We start from the raw sequence: 23,161 nt of genomic DNA, 5'->3' as shown, positions 1-23,161 counted from the left end.
GTCTCAGATTCTCACTGGGGCAGGTAAGTTTTTGCTTTTTGTGGTTCTCCATCAATCTAGACATTTCTTTTAAAAATGTAAATAGTTATGCTGTTGATCTTTAAAATATCTTCAAAGGTGCCAAGTGTCCAATTATGCCAAATCACAAAGAACAAGACAGTATTTTTTTTTTTTTTTTTTTTTTTTTTACAAGACAGTATTTTAACTGTCAGTCTCCAAGCTGTAAGTCCTGGATAACCTAAGCCAGGGCAGTTGGAGCCTTTGTTTCCCTTACTGTGAAATGGGGGTTAGTACCATTCACCACGCTCACCTGGAAGGTAATCAGTAAAATTGAAAGGTGTTTAAAAGCCTTTGGATTAATACATGTTGTAAGTTATAAATGACCTATTTCTCTACATTATGGAGGTGAAGGATCAGGGCCTGAATGTCACAAAGGGTATACAGATGATCAGTGGTGGTGAAATCACTGGACCAGGAATCAGAGATCCTAGGTCTGGTCGAGATGCTCCCCTAAAAGTGGGAGCTGCTTTCATACCTGGGTCTCTGACACCTGCCCTGTCCATCTTTCAGAGTGACAACAAAGGTCAAATGAGGCCATGCAAATGGGAAGGGCCCTGATCATTGGAAGTGGTTCCAGCTTCCAGCTACCTATAGAAAGATGAATATAATAGTAATAATAATAATAATAAAGTTATATATAAGGCAGAATGGAATAAATGGTAAATACAGTCCCACCAATGTGTTCTACGTATCCAGGAGAGCAGTGTTTACTTCTGGGTGGGAGGTTAGGAAAGTGTCCTTTCATTTTCACCATCTCCTACCTGGATTTATTTTTTGTCTGCTTGCTTGTTAAATGTGTAGGGTGACCAGCCATCCCAGCTTGCCTGAGACACAGGGGATTTCAGAGCCTTCAGGGCTTAAAACTGGGAAAGTCCCTGGCAAACTGGGATGAGTTGCTAACACTACATATGCACATTTCTACTTTCAAAATAGGATTTAAAGGGACATTTAAACATAGATGCTCAATTTAAGAAACTCATTCGTACAAAGCCTACGTGTAGACAGAGTTCATTCACTTCAAAGCAGCTTAGAAATTTCAAATAATCCTTTCTTAGCACTTCTGGTCCATCATCCTGCAATTTTATCCTTCATAAGATCAAATCTAGTGATTCTCAGTATTAAGATTGGGAGTTTGGGACTGACACGTACACACTGCTATATTTAAAACAGATAACCAACAAGGACCTACTGTATAGCACAGGGAACTCTGCTCAATATTCTAATAACCTAAATGGAAAAAGAACTTGAAAAAGAATAGATACATGTGTATGTATAAGCGAATCACTTTGCTAAACACCTGCAACTAACACAACATTGTTAATCAACTATACTCCAATATAAAATAAAAATTAAAAAAATAAAAAAGTAAAAGATTAAAAAAAAATCATTCCAGACTTTGTTTAAATGGGTGATGGACATTGTAGTGGCTCAGACCTATGAGTTTTCCTCAAATAACTAGAAGAGATAAAAGACAGCTAGTCAGGAAAACAACAATAACAGATGGGTATTGTTGATTCTCTCGAGAGGTGGATTTTCTGAGTGCGCCATGTGTATGTGAGGTGCATATTGTATTGCCGTATTCGCTTGACTTTTGACTGAATGGGCAGTGTAGTTCAAACAGATCTGTCCACATATCATAAGAGGAAGTTACTTCCTTTCAGAGCTTTCTGCTTTGCAAGGAAGCTGTGTTTAAGCTATGTGATGATTGATAATAAATATTTGTAATGAATATTTATTTTAAATAAATAGATTGGGTAATTGCTTTTATTCTACCCTTGAATAACAGGGATTATGGCAACGTCTCCATTCTTCATTCTAAAAGGTCCTGTGGCCTTTTAGATTTTGCATCCCTCTTTTCTATGACAGCCCTTCAGGCTTCAGAAAAACCTCATTTTTATCAAATGCCACTGCAAGCTTTACAGACAGGCATATTGTAATTGTTATCACTTCATGCAAACTATAGTGAATCAAAATGGCTATGCGACTCTTTTGGAAAGATTATCTTCTTGCTGTCATGCCAGCAAACTCCCCCAGATCTGTAGTCCAGCTGACTTTCCTCTGTCATCTGTAAAATTAAAAATAATAGACATATATACTAGAATGTTCTAAGTTGTTTCCTTGGCCCTTTGGAGCCCATATTCAGAACCCTCCGATGACCTTTCAGTGATAACAGGATAAAGTCCAGCTCTGTGGGCTGCCTCTCAGGGGGTCCCACTCTCCCTTCCCGGTTTTAGCAATAGTCCCCTTTCAGGACCCCTTCCCTTGCCTCCTCACTCCTCCAGGCAAACCGCTTGCCCACCACCTCTGTTGGAACTTGATTTGCTATAGTTGTACTGTTATCTGTACCCTTTCTCTCTTCTGGATTGCATTTTCCCTACGTTTCCATTTTCAAATACCAACCCTGATCCTACCCTCCCTGGAAAGCTTTTTATGCCCACTCCTAATAGAATTATTTTGTGAATAGTTCATTTCATTCATTCACTAGATACATATTAGGCATCAACAATGTATTATGTACTGTTCTAGGGACAAGGGATGCCCAGTAATTCTCCACTCAGCATCTCTCCCTGTGACTTGCTACAGTGGTGATGTTCTCTGGAAGATGCAAAACATGAGAAGGCAAAATACAACAGTATGTAAGCTCCTGAGCTTTGGAATCTTACTGGGCTTTGCCACTTACTAACTCTGTAATCTTGGGCAAGTTTCCTGGCCTTGGTTTGTTCATCTGTAAAGTGGGAATGCAATGTGGTACACATCTCATAAAGTTGTGGTGAGGATTCAATGAGATAGTTCATGTAAAGCATTTAGGGATAGTTTGTGGTACAAACTAAGAGCTCAATAAATGTTATTTACATTATGTTCTTCTATCTGGTCTGATTCGCCCGTCCATATCGTCTGTGTCTGTGATGCCTTCTTTTCTCTCTGTACCTTCCACACAGAGAAACAGGGCTGGGCCTCGTCTTCACTGTATGATAAAATACTCCTCTCTCCCACTGGGGATTGGTTAATAAGGGGTGGTTCCTCGGAAGTCATTGGAAGTTTTCAAATAAAAATATAAATGGGAGTTCTTAAATATTTTAAACATGTTAATGAAAGACTATTATTTAAACATGTTAATGAAAGGAATTCTAGAAAGTATTTATTCAACAATATTTATTGAAAACTTTTAGAACAGTGGTCTTCAAACTTTAGTATACCTCAGAGTTATATGGAAGGCTTGTTAAAACACAGTAGGTTTGGGGTGGAGCCTAAGAATTTGCATTTCTAATAAATGCCCAGGGGACGCTTCTGGTCTAACATCCACACTTTGAGAACCTCTGTGCCGGTGCCAGAGAGAGAAAACAATTCAGCCTTCCGAAAAAGTCACCAGCCAAGGTCTGAGGAAAACGCACAGCAGAGTGGGACGAACCCTGGACTCAGACAATCCAAAGTCTAGCTCTGGTTCCATCCTTCATTGGAATATGACCTTGGACAAGTCATTTACCTCCTCTGAGCCTTGGTTTCCTTATTCATAGAGTTAGGATAAGAATATTCCCTTTATACCTCACGGTGCTGTCAGGACCTGGGACAAATGTAAAGTATTATATGTACGGACTGGGGATCAACTTAAGAGTCATGGGAAACACAGATAACACATGTTGGTGAGGATGTGGAGAAAAGGGAAGCATTGTACACTGTCGGTGGGAATGTAAATTGGTGCAGCCATTGTGGAAAACAGTATGGAGTTTCCTCTAAAAACTAAAAATAGAACTACCATGTGATCCAGCAACCCCATTCCTGGGGAAAAATAAAAACACTAATTCAAAAAGATACATGTACCCCAATGTTCATAGCAGCATTATTTACAATAGCCAAGATATGGAAGCAACCTAAGTGTCCATCAAAAGATGAATGGATAAAGAAGATGTGCTATATATATACAATGGAATACTACTCAGACATAAAAAAGAATGAAATTTTGCCATTTGCAAAAACATGGATGGACTTGGAGGGCATTATGCTAAGTGAAATAGGTCAGACAGAGAAAGACAAATACTGTATGACATCCCTTATATGTGGAATCTAAAAAATACAACGAACTAGTGAATATAACAAAAAGAAGCAGACTCAAAGATATACAAGACAAACTAAAGGTTATCAGTGTGGAGAGGGAAAGGGGGAGGGGCAACATGGGGGTGGGGGAGTGGGAGGTACAAACTACTGGGTATAAGATAGGCTACAAGGATGTACTTACTGTACAACATGGGAAATATAGCCAATATTTTGAGGGGCCATATCTTCCCCCTTTCCCAGTCCAAAATGACCCCTTGAGAGGAAGAGATGCCCCCTAAGCAGGTTGCACATTCTTTCCCACTTCACTGAAGTATTATTTAGTATCTTAAAGACCCAACTCCCTGAATAGAATCCCCAGTAACTCAAAACCTTAAAGCAGCTTTGAATCAAGAGCTCCTCTGGAAAGGGACATTTAGGGAAGGTGCGCCCAGGGCTACAAGCAATCGGTCTACCCCTCCGGCCTTCTGCCTCCTCTGGAATCACCTTGCACTGCCAATAGTTAATTAAACACTTCTACCGCAAAAGATTAGCACCTGTGAAAATCACCCTCACTAAATTACATTTCAATGTCATGGCCTCAGCCTTTGCCAGCTGTCACTAGAAAAAATCATCATACAAAGCTTTCTACTGCATTTACTATTTTTAAAAAGTTGATGACATTATTAAATTCTTCAGTGTTTCCCCCCACACAACACATAAAACATCATTTGAGAAATGACCTTAAGACCCAGTGCCACATATAAAAAGACACTTAATGTTCAGGGGAAATGCAAGTGATATAATGCTGTGAATAAAGCATCCTGCTAAATGTATACACTATATGATCCCAATATTAAAAAAAAAAAAAAAAACTGAAAGAAAGAAACCAAAATGCTATCAGAAATTATCTTTGGGTGGTGGATTATGAGAGATGGTCTATATATTTATCTGTTCCCAATTTTCTTCAAAGAGCATGAATTACTTTTATAAATAGAAAAAAATTAAATTATTTTTCGAGGTAATGCAGTGGTAGGGGATTTTATTTAGATGGCTTCTTCCACTCTCAAAAAGAGAATTCTGTAACTGATTTTGTTTTCTTTCCTCCCCTTGCCTTCCAAGAAGCTCAAAATCATATTTGAAACACACTCTCAATAGCTATGCTCACTCTGATCGTAGGTTCTTAGAGTCCTTATTTTCATTTTCTATTTTCTTGCAATTTCCTACTATAAGCTTTTACTTACTAGACAGGTAGAACCTTCTTGTCCTATATAATTTCTGAAATTTCTAAACACTCTGGAGTTGAAAAAAATGCAATAGGGAGCCACATCCAGCGAAACATTTAATTCAACAAGTTAAATAATGCAGCTTCTAAACACCTGTTCCTTAAAGGCTTATGTTTACAACCAGGGAGAATTTGAAGCAGTGGGCAAATCTGAGTCAATGTTTTTGATTGTCAGAGGCCACAAAGGGTATAACATTCATCTTCTGTACGTGGGTGATACTCGGATGGGGTACAATGAGGGCTCCTCTGACCATGGACTCTGTGGGACTGCACGTCGCTATGGGTGTTCAGTTTTGATGGCGTCAGCCAAGAGGACCACTCTGAAGGAAGACCTGCTGTCTGATGGAACACAGAGAACAGTCAAGGGTGACCCTGAGACTTTGCTCTAGGAACCTGGCGGATGGCAAAGCCAACATGAGGGAGCCTGGCTTTGGGGGAAAGTTCAGACGTGAGATGAGGTGGCCACACAACAAGCAGTTTGGAACAATGAACAAACACCAGACCACAAACCCAGCGGGGGGCTCTTGTTCTTGTGCCAGCCCCACCCTATCCATTTGGGTGGCTTGGGGGAAGTCCCTCCTGCCCCCGCCTGGGGCTCAGTTTCCTTATGAGTTGAACTAGTTCATCTCTAAGGCTTTTCTGGTTCTTTTGGTGGATGAGTCTATGACATTATACCCATATAAGCTCACGAGAGACTGCACACGTGGAGATGCAGACTTGGGTCCACTCTGTTTGTCTCAGATTGTCTGGCTGTGTAGATGAGTGGTTTTAATAAGAGACATTTAAGAAGGTAATGATTAGCTTTCAGCACTGACTGGCATTTTTCTCTCTCATTTATCTCAGTCTAAATGACAAGCCATTGGAGTTGGGAAGAACTGAAAAGAATAACGATACATCCAGAAACGGAATAGCCTTGGTAAAAGATGAGAAATAATTCGAGGATAAGGTGAATAACTGAGGCTGGTTCCCTAATTTTATGGGCTGTCCAGGGAAAAGCCTGCACGTTCTAGGACAGGGAGAAACATGGAAAAGCAATAAAAGAGAGGAGCTGAGCATCCTTATGGAATATATTCGGTGACAGCCCATAATTCTCAAAAAATCTGCTAAATCTTCAGACCTCTACCCAGGGACTCTCCCACAGCCTGATCGCACCTGATGGAAAGTTCCTGCAGCAGCGCAGGAAGGGAGGAGCAAAGGGAATCACCGGGTAAGGCTTTACCGGCATTCTTACTGGGAAGCTGTAAAAAGCCAGACCTTAGGGAGGGGGTGTGTGCAGTCATGCACCGAGCCACCAAAGTGTCACTGAAAGAGTAATGTCCCTCCTACCCTCCTGAGTGGGGGCTGGGCTGGTACATGAAGTCAAGACAGGAAACGTTCTTGCACAGCATGTGGTCCTGTTGCTTTCATCACAGCCCGCTGGGCAGGTGACAGTGGCACCCCCCAGAGCCCAGCTGGGGTCACGCTACTCCCCTACTCAGCTCTCCACAGGGAGTTATGGGATTACGGGGCAGAGGGAGGGTGAAGAGCCACATGGAAGAGTTAGGCATGGACCAGCTGGGACCAAAAGGCAACAAGTAGGTCAAGGTGGGTTGAGGGCATGTCTGATTTAAAAGAGAATACAAATAACCATTCATTCATTCACTCATTTTAATTTATGCATACATGCATTCATTCACCAAACATTTCCTCAGCACCTAATAAGGGCTAAGTCCTGAGTTCGGGGCTAAAATATAGTCTTTCCCAGATAGCTCTGTATCTTCCTCCCCCTTCTAAATTAGCCCCCTACTTATTTCCTTCACAGCACCTTATATATATATTTTTTTTAATTTTTTATTGAAGTATAGTTGATGTATATAACATCATGTAAACTACAGGTGTACAATATAGTTATTCACAACTTTAAACGTTGTACTCTATTTACAGGAGGAAGAGGGGAGAGGGAAATATAAGGGTGGGGGATTAAGAGGTACAAACTATTAGGTATAAAATAAGCTACAAGGATATTTTGTACAACAGGGGGAATATAGCAAATATTTTACAATAACTATAAATGGAGTATAACTTTTTATTTATTTCTTTATGTCCTGTCTCATCCACTAGAATATAAGCCTCATGAAGGCCAGGACCCTGTCTACTTTGTTCACTGCTGTACTCTGGCACCTAGAACAGTGCCAGGCACATAGCAGGCCCTCAAAAAACTGCTTTTTGAAGGAATGACTCACAGAGATGAACAGACCTTGGTCCTTCAAGAAGAGATTCTAAGAGAGTGTGGAAAAGCATGTAGTGAGGCAGAAAACAAAAGGGAAAACCAGCACAGAAACTGAATTCCACCACCCTCTCCAAATTTAAAAAGGTACTTGGCATCAAAAAACAAAACATCAGAGGAATCATCAATGCATTGGTTCCTTGTGTTTGAGGTGAAAGGGTTGAGCAGAATTAAGTCTGCAGTACTTTCCAGGCCTCCTGGTCTGTGATTCTACTGTCTTCATCTAGATGATGCTAACACTCTTTCACGTGGCCCGGGCCATCCTTAGACCCACTGTGCTCGAGCGGAAAGGACACTGGCAGAAATCAGAAGGCCTCTATCAATAAAATGGGGATGATGACGTTTGGACTAAGTGCCGCCCCCCACAGTTTTGTTTTGAAGGACACATTAGATAACGTAGTGCCTGTGCTCCATAAACTGTGACATCACGTGTAGACAATCACAATTTGACTGTCACCAAGATGCCTTCCCCTGGGACTCACTGCAGGCAGAGGCCTTTGCTAGGGCTGGTTACTCACAAAATGGGGTTCTAAGAGTGGACTTTTAAGGAAAAAAAATCATGAGGAGCTGAGTGCCTTTGTTTACAGCCATCGCTCAAAACCACTCATGAAGAATTCATTGAGTTTCCCATGATACTTTGTTTTTAAGGGTGAGAAGACCAGGATGCAGGAAATCCTTTCCATCCGCAAATGCTCACTGAGCAGCTCTGGGTCAGGCACTGTCCTAATACAAGGGCAATAAGGTGAATAATCACCATCCTTGACCCCACAACTGCCTCAAGGGCAGACACAGAACATTCAGTCTTTGGTACCATTGGACAAAGCCACCCAAAGGATGAAGAGCACCGGCTGGGAGTCAGGAAACCCAGCTTCCAGTCTCACCTTGGCCCATGAGTAGCTGTGTGACCTCAGGCAAGTACAAATCCTGCTCAGCATCAATTCTGATGAAAGGACTTTGTTGCCTTAGAGGGCAGTGGTATCTGCAATTGGAAAGGGTAGGCATGAATTCAAGGTTTTGGACCATGGTCTCTGGAGTTCCAGTGTTCTGTGGAGGTGCCTCAGGGCCTCTTGGGGTCGGGGGGGAAGGGGAGTCAGAGCTCCCCTCTTTTTATCTTTTTTATATATGAGGTTCCATATATGATTTAGTGAACTCCAAAAAAGTGGAATCCAAAAAAGAATTCCTTGCCACCAGGAAATACTTGAAAAATACTTGAAGCTGGGAGGTCCTTTCTGATTTTTAGAGCTGAGATTTCCCCTCTGCTCATTCATTGGGTAGAGAACCTCATACGGATACAATCTCCTCTACAATCCACAGGTATTGTGGCCAGGAGCTCAAGCATGGATGGCATCGCTTAACTGCTTAGATTACAAAGAGACAGTAACTGTGACCTTGCCCAACATAAGGAGGCTTGTGCAGGGACAGACGACCTGGAGCCATATTGTTTGTGCACAATTTCAGAACAGCATTAACATGAGTCATTTTCCATGAACTACTCATACGTATCAGTGGCAGTTGTGTCTTACTTGAAAGTCAATGTGGCTCCAGTGATGCCATGAAACTGGAGACCTGATACTCTTGCATTGGCAGCAAGTGGAAGATGCTGAGAATAGCAACATGAGTGGTACTGTGGACTTCACCCAAGCATTTGACCCCATTAACCTAGCTGGTATGTGGGAAGCTCTGCAAAAAGTTTGCTTCCTAAAGACATTTACTAACAGCGCTTCTCACTCTACAAAACCTGTCCTGATAATGCCCCTGCCAGACATATCCTTCTCAATTCAACATTTAGCACGATCTTCTGCTGCCCTTTGAAGTTAGATACCTGTGGGTGTCCGTATCCACATTTACCTCTTCTGCTGAACTGCAGTCTCCATTGGAGAAAGGAACATGATGTTTACATCTCTATATTCTCTGCAGTGTTTATTGTTTATTGATTTTAGCTGATGGTAAAAGTTGGTCAGAGAGGGACTTATAGAATGCATTTTTTTTTTTTTTGATAATCACAACACTAAGGTTTTAAAGGGATGTCTTATTCTGCTTGGGCTGCTATACAAAAGACCATAGCCTGAGTGGTTTAAACAACAGAAACTTGTTTCTCATAGTTCTGGAGGTTGAGAAGCCCAAGATTAAGATGCCAGCTCATATGGTTCCTGGTGAGGGCTCTTTTCCTGGCTTGTAGATGGCCGTCTTCTCACTGTGTCCTTACGCAGTGGAGAGATCTCTCTCTTTCTCATTTTGTAAGGCCACTAGTCCTATTGGACTTGGGACCCACCCTTATGACCTCACTTCACCATAATTACCGCCTAACAGCCCTATCTCTAAATACAGTCACGTTGTGGGGTTAGGGCTTCAACATATGAATTTGAGGGGGCACAATTCAGTCCACAGCATTCCACCCCTAGCCCCCCAAAATACATGTCCTTCTCACATGCAAAATACATTCATTCCACCCCAGGGGCTCCAAAAGTCTTAACTCTTTGCAGCATCAACTCTGAAGTCTAAAGTCCAAAGTCTCATCTAAATATCATCTAAATCAGATATGGGCGAGACTCCAGGTATGATTCATCCTAAGGCAAAATTTCTCTTCAGCTGTGAATCTTTGAAACCAGACAAGTTATGTGCTTTCAAAACACAATAGTGGGACAGGCATAGGATAGACATTCCCATTCCAAAAAGGGAGAAATACAAAAGAAGAAAGGATGACGGGTCCCAAGCAAGTCCCAAACCTAGCAAAGCAAATTCAGCTAGATCTCAAGTCTCAAGAGTAAACCTCTTTAGCTCGATGTCCTGCCTTTCAAACCCACTGGGGCCACAGTCTTGCCCCCACGGCTCTGGGAAGCCTCCCTCCCAAGGCTCTGCAGGGCGATTTCACCACCACAGCTCTGGTTGGAGGCTGTCTGACCTGCAATGACTTGGGGAGAAAGCTTAAAGGCCAGTCTCAGTCCATAGGGCCCTGGCTGTGAGTTCAGAGGTAGCAGCATGAATCCCCTACCCACCTGGGTAGAACTGCTTTGCAGTCTGGAGGTGCTGATGTGCATGGAGGACTTGGTCTGCCTTCCTAGGCTGCATTTGACATCCATTTGAACTTGCTTCATTCCGTCAAAATGTCAGGAGGAAGAGGGTATATAAGTATGATTGGCTTTAACTCTGAATACTCTCCCTGCCCCCATGGATGTTTTCCAGGTGTCATTTTACATGAACTGTGTCCCCACTCCTGACTGTCATCAGAAGACCTCAGAGACCCCCTTCCAGGTTCTCCTACAAGTAGCCCCCATCATCCTGCTAAAGCTGTATTGTTCTGTAAATATCCTAATTTTCAATACTACCTCTGTAAAGAAGGAATAATTTTGGCTGACAAAAGTCAGGGTTACATTGAAATTTGGGGAAAAAGTATTAAGGAAAATACCCAGATTCAGATGTAGATCAATGGAAGTAGTTTTCTAGAGTCACCACTTTTCTGTGCCTAACATCACTGCTGGACCAGTATCTTGGGCGCTGCCTTCACAACATCACATTCACAAAGTCAATAAACATATAAATCAGGTATATAGTATAACCCGAACGGGAAAATGAGAAAGGCCCATCTTTCTCTCTACAAGGATTCTCAGCTTTGCCTCTGTTTTGTAAATGAGGGATATTAAAATACACAAAGAATTAGCTTGAGCAAGCTAGGCATCCCATTAAAGGTACCCAAATCCCCCAATGATCCCCCAGGGCAAGTCACACTGGCCTCCAGGATGGGAACCAGTAGCAAAGTACCAGACCTGGGCTAGCGTTTTGAGGAGTTTCACCAACAGGATGATGGCTGAATTCTGGGGTCAACTCTTGGGTGTTTCTGTGGGTCCAGGATGGGATTTATTTCACATCCGTAAGCTTTCTTCAATGACATCTCCCCCCATATATCCATCCGTGCTCATGAGAGGGGAGTGGATGGGGAACTTGGCAGTAAATGCCTAGGCAGGAGACCCAGCTCTTCCTCGTACGCACTGTGTGACCTTGGCCAAGACACAGAGCCTCTCCCTGAAACCTTCCCGCATGATATAATTATGCAAATCTTCTTTATAGGCTGCAGTCTGTTTTACAAACAAAAGGTATGACGAAGAGAAGCGAAACCAGGTATATTCTTTGCACTCCTCTAAAAACCTCACCCTCTCTGTCATTGCAGGCGGCACCAGTGTTGGACCATTATTTTTTAAAGTGGTTTCCATTCATGCTTAAGTTACCAGTTTCCATTCCAGCAAATGGGTCAGTGAGTTACAGAGTTGGCTAAAAATATAACTGTCTAAAGCAAACAAAAAGAAACCTCCATCTTGACTTCTGTTTCCGTTTGAGCTGGCCCATAAGTGTCCAATGGAATGAAGTGTGATAGACAGACGGTGGGTTTAACGTCTCACTCCCAACAACTGTACGTGGAATGTCACAGAACCTCCCTGAGCCTGCGGGGGAGTTTCCTGGTAGGGAGAATTTGGATAACAACATTTACACTGCAGAATGTTTATAAGAGAATATATGCAAAAAAAAAAAAAAAATCCTGTCACATAGTAAGGGTTTCCTTCCTCTCTCAGAAAACAGATTCATGTCAACTCCAAGGTCTTAGATGTGACCTCATCTAAGCTTGGGAAGAAATATAAATAAAGTTGGTGAGCATCTAGCAAGGTCAAAGTAAAACCCGAGTTTCCAATGCAATAGTGTCTTCTGAGTACCTAAGACTGTCAACTCCCTTAAGAGGCCCATAAGTTTTTGGGTGTTTGGCTTGATGTATGACACACCTGAATTCAAGACCAGGTTCTGCCCCTTAGAGCTGTGTGACTTTGGGAACGGGACTGGATCTCTAAACCTCAGTTTCCTTTCCTATGAAATGGGCCCATATCAATTCCTTCCTCATGCAGTTGTGACGATATGAGAAGATGGTGTATATGAAGTGCTGGGCTGTATTATTATGTGTAGAGGAAAGTAAGCTCAACCTACCTGTGACAGACCCTAAGGTGACAGCCCCATGACCCCTGCCTGCTGGCATTTATGCTCTTGTATAATCCCCTCCCTTGAGTGTGGATGGGATCTAGGATGTGTTTCTAGCCAACAGAATATACTAAAGGTGAAGGGATTTTGCAGGTGTAATCAAGGCTCCAAATCCATCTAACATAAGTTAATCAAAAGAGACTCCTAAGCGGACCTCACTTAATCAGGAGAAAGCTCATGAAAGAGAGGCTCTCCTGCTGGCCTTGGAGAAGCAGGCTGCTGTGATGTGAACCGCCCACGTGGAGGCCATGTGGTAGGGAACCGTGAGGAGCCTCAAGGGGCTGGGGGCTTCAGTCCTATTTCTGTCGACCCCCGTAAAGGCTTGGGAAGGACTCTGAGCTCCAGGTGAGATGCAGAGAAGAGGACCCAGCAAAGCAGTCAGACTCCTGGTCCACAGAAACTCTGATATAAGAAATGTATTGGTTTAAAGAAGATGTGGTACATATATTCAATGGAATATTATTCAGCCATAAAAAGGATAGTAATCTGTAGAGACGTGGATGGACCTAGAGACTGTCATACAGAGCGAAGTACGTCAGAAAGAGAAAAACAAATATCGTATATTAACGCATATATGTGGAATCTAGAAAAATGGTACAGATGAACCGATTTGCATGGCAGAAATAGAGACACAGATGTAGAGAACAAACGTATGGACGCCAAGGGGGAAAAGCAGGGGAGGGGGGTGGGATGAATTGGGAGATTGGGATTGACATATATACATAATATGTATAAAATAGATAATAAGAACCTGCTGTATAAAAAAATAAAATAAAATTCAAAAAAAAAGAGAAATGTATTGGTTTAAATCACTACGTTTGTGGTAAATTGTTACACGGCAATAGAAAACGAATACACCATTGCTTCTGGAAATCACTTCTAGAGACAGGCTTGGATGGAAGGAGGACAGGGTTTTACCTTTATCCATCTACAGAACTGTTGGGTCTAGGGATGAAGGAAAAGAAAGGAAGCTTCCCCAGACACATCAGTCCCTTTTTCAAGGACTGTGCCTGGTGTGGCCGCTGGGAAGACTTCAGCACTCTGGAACCTCACCTGGCCCTTGCCACCCCAGTCATGCCCAGGTCTCCATGAGGCTGCCCAGTGGCCACCTGGCTCTGGTTTGCTGACCTGCCCTATAAAGTTGGGTTAGTCTCTTATTCTCAGCTGTGTGTGTGGGGGGGGTCTTAGTTTCCACATCTGCAAAATGGGTATAATTATATGAATTTTGCTCAGTTCAGAAGGATGTTGTAAGGATCACATAAAGTAATCACTGTGGAAATAGATTTTGTAAAATTAAAATAAAAAAGAGTGGCAGCAATCATTCTTCTGAAGAGGAGGGAGAGGCAATCTCTGGCCCCTTAAAGGGCGGACTTCTAATGGAACCTGGAAACAGCCACTGCTCTCACCCACAGGGGAGAGTCAGGGTCAGTAGCTCTGAGGTCTCAGTAACTCAAAACTAAGTAGAGATAGTAGCTGTAAATTGTTAAGGAAATTTTTAAAAATTAGTCTTTAATTTCATGTTATTGATTTTATATATTCCACCAACTCCCCCCAAAAGTTTTGAGGGCACTCAAAATCAAAACAAGCTATGATCATAACAAAAATAATTAACAAAAATAATAATTCCAAACTCATCTTCCTTATATTCAAGAACCATCATGACTTGGTCACAAACAGAGCAGATATTCAGGCCAGTTGTTCAAGGACTGAAGTGTCTGCCCTGGTCGGTCAGCCACTGTTGTACAGCACCTCCCCATCCCCCCACCCCACTCAGGACCCCCCTGATTCCCCAGCATCCAGCACAAATGGATTAATGGCAGACATGGCATGGGGCAACCCAGACCTCGCCCCAGCGCCGTAACTGATGCTAAACGTTAGAGCATCTATTATCTAGACAACCAAGCTTTCTAAGTGTAGCTCTTACTCATCCCCTGGGCATAACCAAATGGGTTTCTCACCGGAGGCTCCCACACCCACCCCGTGCCCTACACTCTCCTGCTCTGTCATATTTCCGCTGCTGCCTCTGCCTGGAATGTCTTCTCTACTCCCCACTGCTCTCTGCCTGGAATCAGTCTTCTCCCCCCGCCACTGCTCTCTGCAGACCATATAGGAATATGGCGCTGAGATACCGAGTGCTGGCAGCCAGCTCTCTAAGCCTCAGTGTCCGCATCCGTAAAGTGGGACTTCTAAGAGGACCTACAGTGCAGGTGATGGCTGAGCACAGTTCTAGGTGCAAAGAGATAGCGTGGCCTGTTCGTATTACCAGCCCTGCTCTTCCCAAGGCTTCTCCTCTAATGCAGGCATGCATGCAACCTTCCCCCAGCCCCTCAGCCTGAAGTGGCAGCTCCCTGCTCTGAACCTCTACAACCGTCTCCGTCGGCCTTCCACCTGGCTCCGGCTCCTTCCATCTCCCAGCGTCAGGCAGGTGTGGAAGTGGTCTCCCCCTCCGGTCTGATCAAGAACAGACACCCTGATTCATTTTGTCATTGCTAAGCCCGGCGTGGTGACCACCTGGGATGCTGAAAGCGCTCAGTGAAGCTTTGTTGACATAAGATGAAATGCCGATAAGCGTCTGTTGAAGGAGTAAGGCCAGAAAGCTTTCAATAAGAAATGCCATGGAGCTTTGTAGACAGGAGAGCAGCACAGGGTCATGGACGAAGCCAGACACTAATGACAGTCCAGCTCTACTGAGCACTTTCTAAGAGCCAGGCACCGTCTGAAGCACTTGGCATACTTGAACTCACGTAATCCTCCCAACAGCCCCGTGAGGGAGGTCCTGAAATTGGGGATCATCTGCTGCACACCGCACAGGAAGCGAGCTCACTGTGGGCAGGGACCGTGTCCTTCATCTCCTGCCCTGTCTCGACACAGAGCGGCGGCTCACCAGCCAAAGGCAGGCATGTTCCCTTCCACCATCCTGGGCGCCTCCCTTACCCCCCCTTCAGGGTCCTGTCTCGTGATGCACCTCCCCCACCCGTACCCGACATCTGACTTCGGATGCTTCACTCACACTAAAGTACGATAACAGTTGAAGTCTCCAAAGGGCGGCGGCACCATTTGGGAAAATGCAGGAGTTTTTCTTTGTGTCCCTGAAATCACACCTATTTTAATCATACGTAAAGCTAGTACTGCAAATCCATATTCTATCAACTAAGAAAGAGGGTGCAGGAGCCAGAGGGATGCGGGAGACTCTGTGTGAATCAGAAGGGGGTTTCTTTAAAGCAACACAATCCTGAGCCGGTTTCTAAGAAGGTAAAGGAGAGAGAAGAAGGAGAAGAGCATTTTAAGCAAAGAACAGGGTGCATCGGGGGCCGAGGCTGTCATGAGAAAGTCTGGCATTAAGGCAACAGTAAATACAGATTTGTTCCCATACCGGCTTTCCTGGGTGGAGCATAGGGCCTTGTACTTTTCAGAAGCTCCCTGAAAGGTTCCGATGTGCAGTCATTTGAGGACTTAACGGATTAAACCAGGCATGCCCAACTCTGGTTGCATTTGGAACCCCCCGGGGAGCTTGTAGGAAGTGCTGAAGCTCCGGCCCCAGCCACAGAGATTCTGATTTAAATGGTCCAGAGCGGGGCCAGGCATTGGCATTTGTTGAGGCCTCCCAGATGCTTTCTAAGGAGGGTTGGGAATACAGCATCAAGGTAACAGGCAGGGATGAGTACGAACAGAGGGTCAGGATAATGGCAAAGGAGCTTAATGAGATAGAGTGTGAGGGATTCAACATGGACACTTGACAGCTTGGTCAAATACGGGTATTAATTCAAACTGTTTTTAATAAGATCTTTAAAATTTTGACTTTTATGGATTTTGCATATACCGCCTACTTCCAAAAAAGTATGATCATAGCAAAAAATAATTAACAAGAGGCCTCAGAATAAGGTGGATAAAGGGTAGTGATGGAAGAGAAAATTGGATCCAGAGTTCCAGAGGATGTGAGGTAAGCCCCTTCCCCTGTCTCGGGCTATTCAACTCATCAACCATCCTTCAGCAGCATCTGGGGTGCTCACACCTGTAAGTTCCATCCCTCACCCTCACCCGGGCTTGGGTCCCTGACCCAGGGCCCTTGTCCTCCATCTTTTCAGGTCCCGTGGGAGACGCTGCAACTCCACCCACTGAGGAGGTGCTTGGCAGGTGACTGGTGAAATGAATTGTTGACCCAGCTCATTTTTAACAGGCAGCCTTTCCAGAGAATGACAGGAATACGGATTATAACATGGATTATCTGCGTTTGGAGACTGTATGCCATGTAAACTGAAGTGTTTGCAATTTAAAACAAGAATGGCAGTTCATGAAAAATCATGAAAGTGAATGCAAATCCTTAGTCGCAGAAAGTGTCAGAAAGAACACGGAATTCAGTCCTGCCCCTGCCACCAATTCAAACTTCTAGGTGAATCTGTTAGAGCATGTGTCATCCCTGATGGGCACACATGTATGCATGGTATACATATGGATGCCCACATCCATGTGTATTTACGTGTCAGTCCATCTCCTCTATATCAGTGTGTCTCAACTCTTTTTTTCATTATCACCTCTTCTAAGGAGACTTTTTAGACATTTTTTCCCCTCATGAACCCCCCATGAAAAGTTAATACCACAGATATACTATCTATCTGTTTATGTGCTGTGTATTTGTGCTTTATATATAAGCAGAGTAAGATTTTTCACCCCTCAAGAACCAATTTTATCCCCCTTGGGGAGATATTGCCCCCGTTGAGAATGCGTGGCCTATACGTTCATCTGTGCACACGTGCAAACACACACACACACACATGCACACCACTAGCCAGCTAGCTAGCTGGCTCCTGGGAGAGAGACCTGCAAAGCATGTTGAGCTCTTAGAGAAGAGGTTCCCCACCAATCATAGCCAAACCAGAGAGCAGCTCTGGTCCAGTGGTTCTTGTAGGAAACAGACACCAGCAATTAGAAAACCGGGGAACTCTAGCCAGTTCTGAAGCTCACTGGGCGTGACCTGGTTTCCGGATCTTCAGAGTTGGGAGAGATTTTATGGGCCACACAAGCAGAAGACATTTAATTGTTTACAAAAAGAAAATACCAAAATTCTAATTTTTGCATTGCCCTTGCAAACTACTCTGTTCAAATGCCTATTTTAAAGTAAGCGAACAAAACACATTTTGGGCAAAAAGAACCATCAGCATATTTATCATTTTATAGATCTGGTCATCAGGGTAGGCAAGATTTTATTGAACAGTCAACCAGTCAATCTCTGAAAAACTCATTAAGTATCTGTCAAATGTTTAGTTCTGTGCAAAGACTTGCAGGGGGTGTGGAAGTAAAGGTCAATGTCTTCAAATGTCTTATAGCCCAATTTTGCTGTAACTTAAACCAGGTATAATATCTGAGGGGTAAGGAGGCTCTCGGGAATTATTGTAACCTGTTTCCACCCAGTGAAAAGGCTTTACTTTGGTGGTACTAAAGGGGGTGAGGAGGGAGGAGAAAAAACTCACAGTGTGATTTGCTTGACCCCAGCCTCTCCCCCAGTGAGTCAGATGCTCCACGTTCATAGCAAGAACTACATAGGCTCCTGGATCTACGTTTCTGTCAGTCTCCAATAAAATCACCCCAAAGAATTTACTGAAGTTATAAAAGAAATATTTGGTGTTAAATATCCTAATAGGACAGTCTAAGCACTCAAACTAGGTATTATAATTAATATCGTAGGATCAGTAAGATTTAAAAGAAGATTCTGTTGCACAATTTTTTCTAAGGAAATACTGATAAGGTAGTAAACCACAGGATTCACTGTAGCTAATTTAAGCAGAAAAGGAAATGGGCTAGAAAGTCAATTTCTGGCTTCTGCCTTGAAGAAGCACGGCCCAGAAGAAGAATGTTCAAATGGTGCTGAGTTGCAACAAAGTAGGACAAATGTCCCCTATACAGGTCAATATTGAAATCAGTTGAAAATACTCTCCAAAATATAAACATATGAATAGTGAGCAAAAGTACCCTTTATTATTACTTTGTTGGCATTCGAAAGAACCAATTTCCTGCCAGATCATTGTATCTGAGACTGCTGAAAACAAAAGACCTTGAATTTGAGGAAAAAAGGCATACACGGACATACACACAGACACACACAGATGCACAGACACACACACGCAGACACACACATGCAGACACACACACAGACACATGCAGACACACATTCAGACACATACAGACACACACAGAGACATACACAGACACACACACAAACACACATAATGAAACTGGCCAATGCAAAAGTTAATCAAAATAAGTCAACAGTAGCCAGAGATCATAAGTGGATTCCATGAATTTATATAATTTGAATTGAGGCCAGGATCTAACAGGCCCAGGAATGTAGTTCCACCTATTTCATAGTTGAAAAATTCCCCAGAGAGGCCAAGTGTCTTGGTCAAGGGCCCAGGGGAGTCAAGGACATAAACCACTCCAAGTGTTTACTGTTAGGAATGTTTGCCTTATAAGACAACATTCTCATTTCTCAGAAAATCTACCTCTTGCAGCAGATGTATGAGGCCTCACAGATTGGCTTGCCTGTTTGAACCGCTTACCTATCTCATGTGGGTGCAAAACTGGTTGGGAAATGCAGTCATTATTGTATTTTTACCCAGTGACGTTCCTGGACAGACCCCGCAGCGACTCCCCATTGCCAGGTGGCCGTGCCCCAGCACACAGATGTCAGGGCACTGCCCAGAGAAGCCGCATGTGTCAGCAGCAAGGGGCTTGGTGGAAGGCAGGCCAAGCAGAAAACGTCAAGGGGATCATTTGACAGAACAACACCCCAAGTGCAGGGCATGAGAGAAAAATCATGCTGGCGGCGGGGGTGGGGGGGAATGAGTTCTGTTCACACACTGCTCTCCCACACAAGGACTCGAGTCCACAGCCACAGAAACCTTTTCCTGGGTCTGGTAACAAAGTCTAGAGCCTCAGTTTCCGTGAATATTTCATCCCATGCAGAATAGGAATATTACTACTTTGGATTCACCCAGGAAGATTCTCTAAGAAATTCAGAATGCTTCATCTTACAGCTCCACTCGGGGGTGGCCAGATCTCAGTGCTTAGTGGCAAGGACAGTGACATGTGAGTATAGGCACCTCCACAGAAGGCAGCCCCTCCAACCTCAGCACATGACAGCAAAGGCCAAGACCTTTGCTCTGGGTAACACACCACGGTCAGTTCATTTCCTTGTCAGCTGGGCCCCTGGGTCAGGGGTCAGCCCACCACCTGTTTTTGTAAATAAAGTTTATTAGAACACAAGCATGTCCATTATCTATGTATTGTCTATGGCTGCTTTCTTGCTACGGCAACAGAGTTTGGTAGCTGTGACAGAGACCGTGTGGACTTCAAGGCCGAAAATATTTACTGTGTGACCCTTTAGAGAAAAAGTTTGCTGACCTCAATCTAGGTTATGGGAGCATGAAGACCCCTCACCAAGTAGACAGTAAACTGCTTGAGAGGGTCCTTTTGGAATCTCCCACCAGGACTCCCACAGTGCTCAGTACACAGTAGAATCCATCCAAGAATCAACTTGTGGGCTGAAAGGGACCTCAGACATCATTTCATCCAATCCTCTTATTTTAGAGATGAAGAAACTCAAATGACCAGTCCAAAATCCTAGAGTGGCAGGAAGCAGTAGCAAAGAGCAACTTTCCTGAATTCCATTGTATTGCTATGTTCCTCAGTAAATATTCATTAAATAAGGAATAAATGCAAAGATACATATGGATCCATATAGCAATATCATTAGTTGAGCATATGGTATATACCAAACACCATATGAATATAGGCATTTCAGTCTTGGACCTCAAACCTTAGGAGAAGAGTGTATACATAAAAAGTTTATATGTATATTATATATTATGTATAATATAAATATGATAATGTATGTATGTATGTGTGTGTGTGTGTGTGTGTGTATAAAGCAATAATAAAATGATGGTGCACATGCTCCCTTGTAGGAGACAGCCAGCCATGAGGAAAGACTCCATCTGATCTGTGACTTCAAAGTAACCATGTCAGTTGGATACCGTCCTCCTTGCTTGAACCCAACAAAAGGAAATCAGCATGAGCCCAGGGGGCAGAACCATGGCACGAGTGACAGTTGTCTTCCATCCCTGGCCTCTTTTCCCAGATCCTTGTAGACCATCCTCCCCCCACATTACAAGTCCTTCGTCATCGAGGGGCATCTGATAACCGCTCCTTTGCCCTCCTTGGCTGATGTCTGATCACACATCGGGAGGTACTCCTTCACCCCAAAGTGTTAACCCGCCAGACCTTCCCTCCGAGGACCCTTTATCTCCACTCTGGAATGAAAGGTGCCTCACCCTTGATAATGTAGTTCTTGGCACACAAGTCGAAAAATGTTTTCTGAAGAGCATCAGGCTTAGATAGGCCTCAATTGCCCTTTACGATGACCTAAAGTGGGAGCGGGGCCAGAGGGAGAGGCCGTGGGCTTTCTCCAGCGGTGCCCTTGCTCTCCTGGCCAAGAGCGGCGCCCGGGATCCTGATGGGGTGGAGAACGGGAGGCCCTTCACCACCTGCTCCTCCAGAACCTGCCCTGGCAGCAGGTCTGCTGCTGGGAGAGGTGGACGGCCTCATCCCCCTTCTTTGCCTCAGCTTAGCTGGGAGTATCCCCTCACACCCTGCCCCTGAACTGGACCCCAAACCCTGATCTGCCTATGCCACAAAGCTCAGCTCAGTGCCTTCCTAACACCAGGTCCCCTTGCTTCCAGCTCCCATAGCCTTGCATGTGCCCTTGGGTCCCAGTCCTCCTGCATATCCAGTGGCTGCCCTGCCCACCCCTCCACCCCAGACTGCAAAGTCTGCCCGGGCCCGACTGTATCTGCCTTGTGTACCTTATTCCCTTCCAGACCAGGGGCTGGGCATCTGGTCGACCTCATGCAACAGCTGCCACATGGAAGAGTGCATTGCAAGCACGTTTGACTTTAATTTTGTTATTTTTCATTACTAACATACGTTACAAGACGTGGTTTTGTAGTCAGTCAGACCTAGGTTTGAATCCTAACTCTACTACTTTCCATGGGACCCCAAGTTAAGCTCTAACTTTTCTAAGCCCTAGATTTCCCATCTGTAAATCAGTCACAAGGTACCCACCCCGTGGCATGTCTGCCTCAGGGATACGGAATTAAATGGAGTGGCGAGCACAATGTCTAGTGCATAGGAGATGCTCAAAAAATTGAATTTATCATAAAAGCCTCCCACCGTGTTGCTACCTTTGACTATGTCATGTGTCTCAGAATGATTCAGAAAGGGCCTAGCATCTGTGAGGCTGGGCCCCCATAGAGTGAACCACAGCCAATAGCTCTATTCTCCCTGCTGACTTCAGTCTGCTGTGTGGCAATATAATAGCCTCCCCTCTCTGGGCCTCAACGTCCTCTTAACAAAAGCACCATCAGGCCCTTCAGAAGCTGCTGGAATCCCGTGAGGACTCAATGGAATCCACTGAATTCCAGAAGTAACACTGTTAAATTTATTTTGATGTATTATTTTTCATCTTTAGAGGGCCCTGGCAAATTGTCTGTAATTATTTTTATTGTAGGACTCTACCGTACCTCTTTAAATGAGTCTAGTTCTTAGTAATGGAGTAGGGGCAGAGTAACTGGAATAAACACAGGTTTCCTTCAAGCCAAGGGTTCCATCCTTGCAAAGATGAGTTTCAAAGCTTACCCTAGAATCCTGAGGCACTTTGGCCAATGGCCATCTCTTGGCAAGGGGACGGGGTCCGCCTTGGGTAGCTACCCCCAGATCGCACAGCAAGCATGACCTCTACTCCTGGCCTGAAAGGCAGCAAGCCCAGTACACAAGCTGTTCTCCTCGTCTCTCTCTGCCCCTCCTTCTGATCCTCTTCCTCCTGCATCCTGACCTGATAAAGCAATCCCAGCCAACGAATGTGGCAGCAGGGGCTACAGTGTCCAGGTATAGCCCATCCTGGGTAACACTCACATTTTAAAAAGGACCTCTGGGGGACAGGCCTTAAAGCAAAGAGGTTGATCAAAGGGTGGGAACTGATTGACATCAAAGGGTGGGAATTGATTGACAGTGGTAGAGAAATAGGAAGAAGACTTGAGAACAGGTGGGTCTCTAGGCGGCTCTACCTTCCATGTCTGGTCATCGCCTGGTTTGCCTAAGTGTAGAGATCTGACTTGGCCTTGGACTATTTGTTGTCACCTATGGAGAACTAAGGAAAGGCGAAGCCTTGGGCCCCCCACTCTAGCCGGCCATTTAAAAAAATGTCTCTTGACTCAGCACGAGCACTTTCTCTTCACGCAGCTGGGAGGGTCTGGGTGCAATGAGGCAGCAGAGAGCACAGATCCCATTGCCTGGGGATGGGGGTCAAAGCCTAGTTCTACCGTGTCCTAGCTCTGTGGCCTTGGACAGTGGACTCGGTCTCTCTGAGCTTCACTTTCCTCATCTGTAACTGGGGAGTAATAATAGGACCCACCCAGGGAATTCAAGGAGCTAAATAAGCAAGGCATTCA

The 23,161-nt window shown here is 44.3% G+C and overlaps 1 protein-coding gene across 2 annotated transcripts in view; it reads right to left on the bottom strand.

Annotated features, from left to right (window-relative positions):
* Window positions 1-23,161, bottom strand: part of LOC132374641 (chloride intracellular channel protein 5) — a 113,444-nt gene that overhangs the window by 78,943 nt on the left and 11,340 nt on the right. The window contains exon 1 of one of the 2 annotated variants that reach the window (XM_059938577.1): window positions 8,522-8,579. The exons of the other annotated variant lie outside the window; for it this stretch is intronic. Within the exon in view, the coding sequence (XP_059794560.1) occupies window positions 8,522-8,575 (54 nt within the window). The 5' untranslated portion in view covers window positions 8,576-8,579. Of the gene's footprint in view, window positions 1-8,521; window positions 8,580-23,161 lie in introns of those variants that run through there. 2 annotated transcript variants of the gene reach the window in all.

This window comes from Balaenoptera ricei, chromosome 11 (assembly GCF_028023285.1).
Source record: "Balaenoptera ricei isolate mBalRic1 chromosome 11, mBalRic1.hap2, whole genome shotgun sequence".
NCBI classification, from domain to species: Eukaryota; Metazoa; Chordata; class Mammalia; order Artiodactyla; family Balaenopteridae; genus Balaenoptera; species Balaenoptera ricei.
This window is presented reverse-complemented; position numbering and strand designations above follow the sequence as displayed.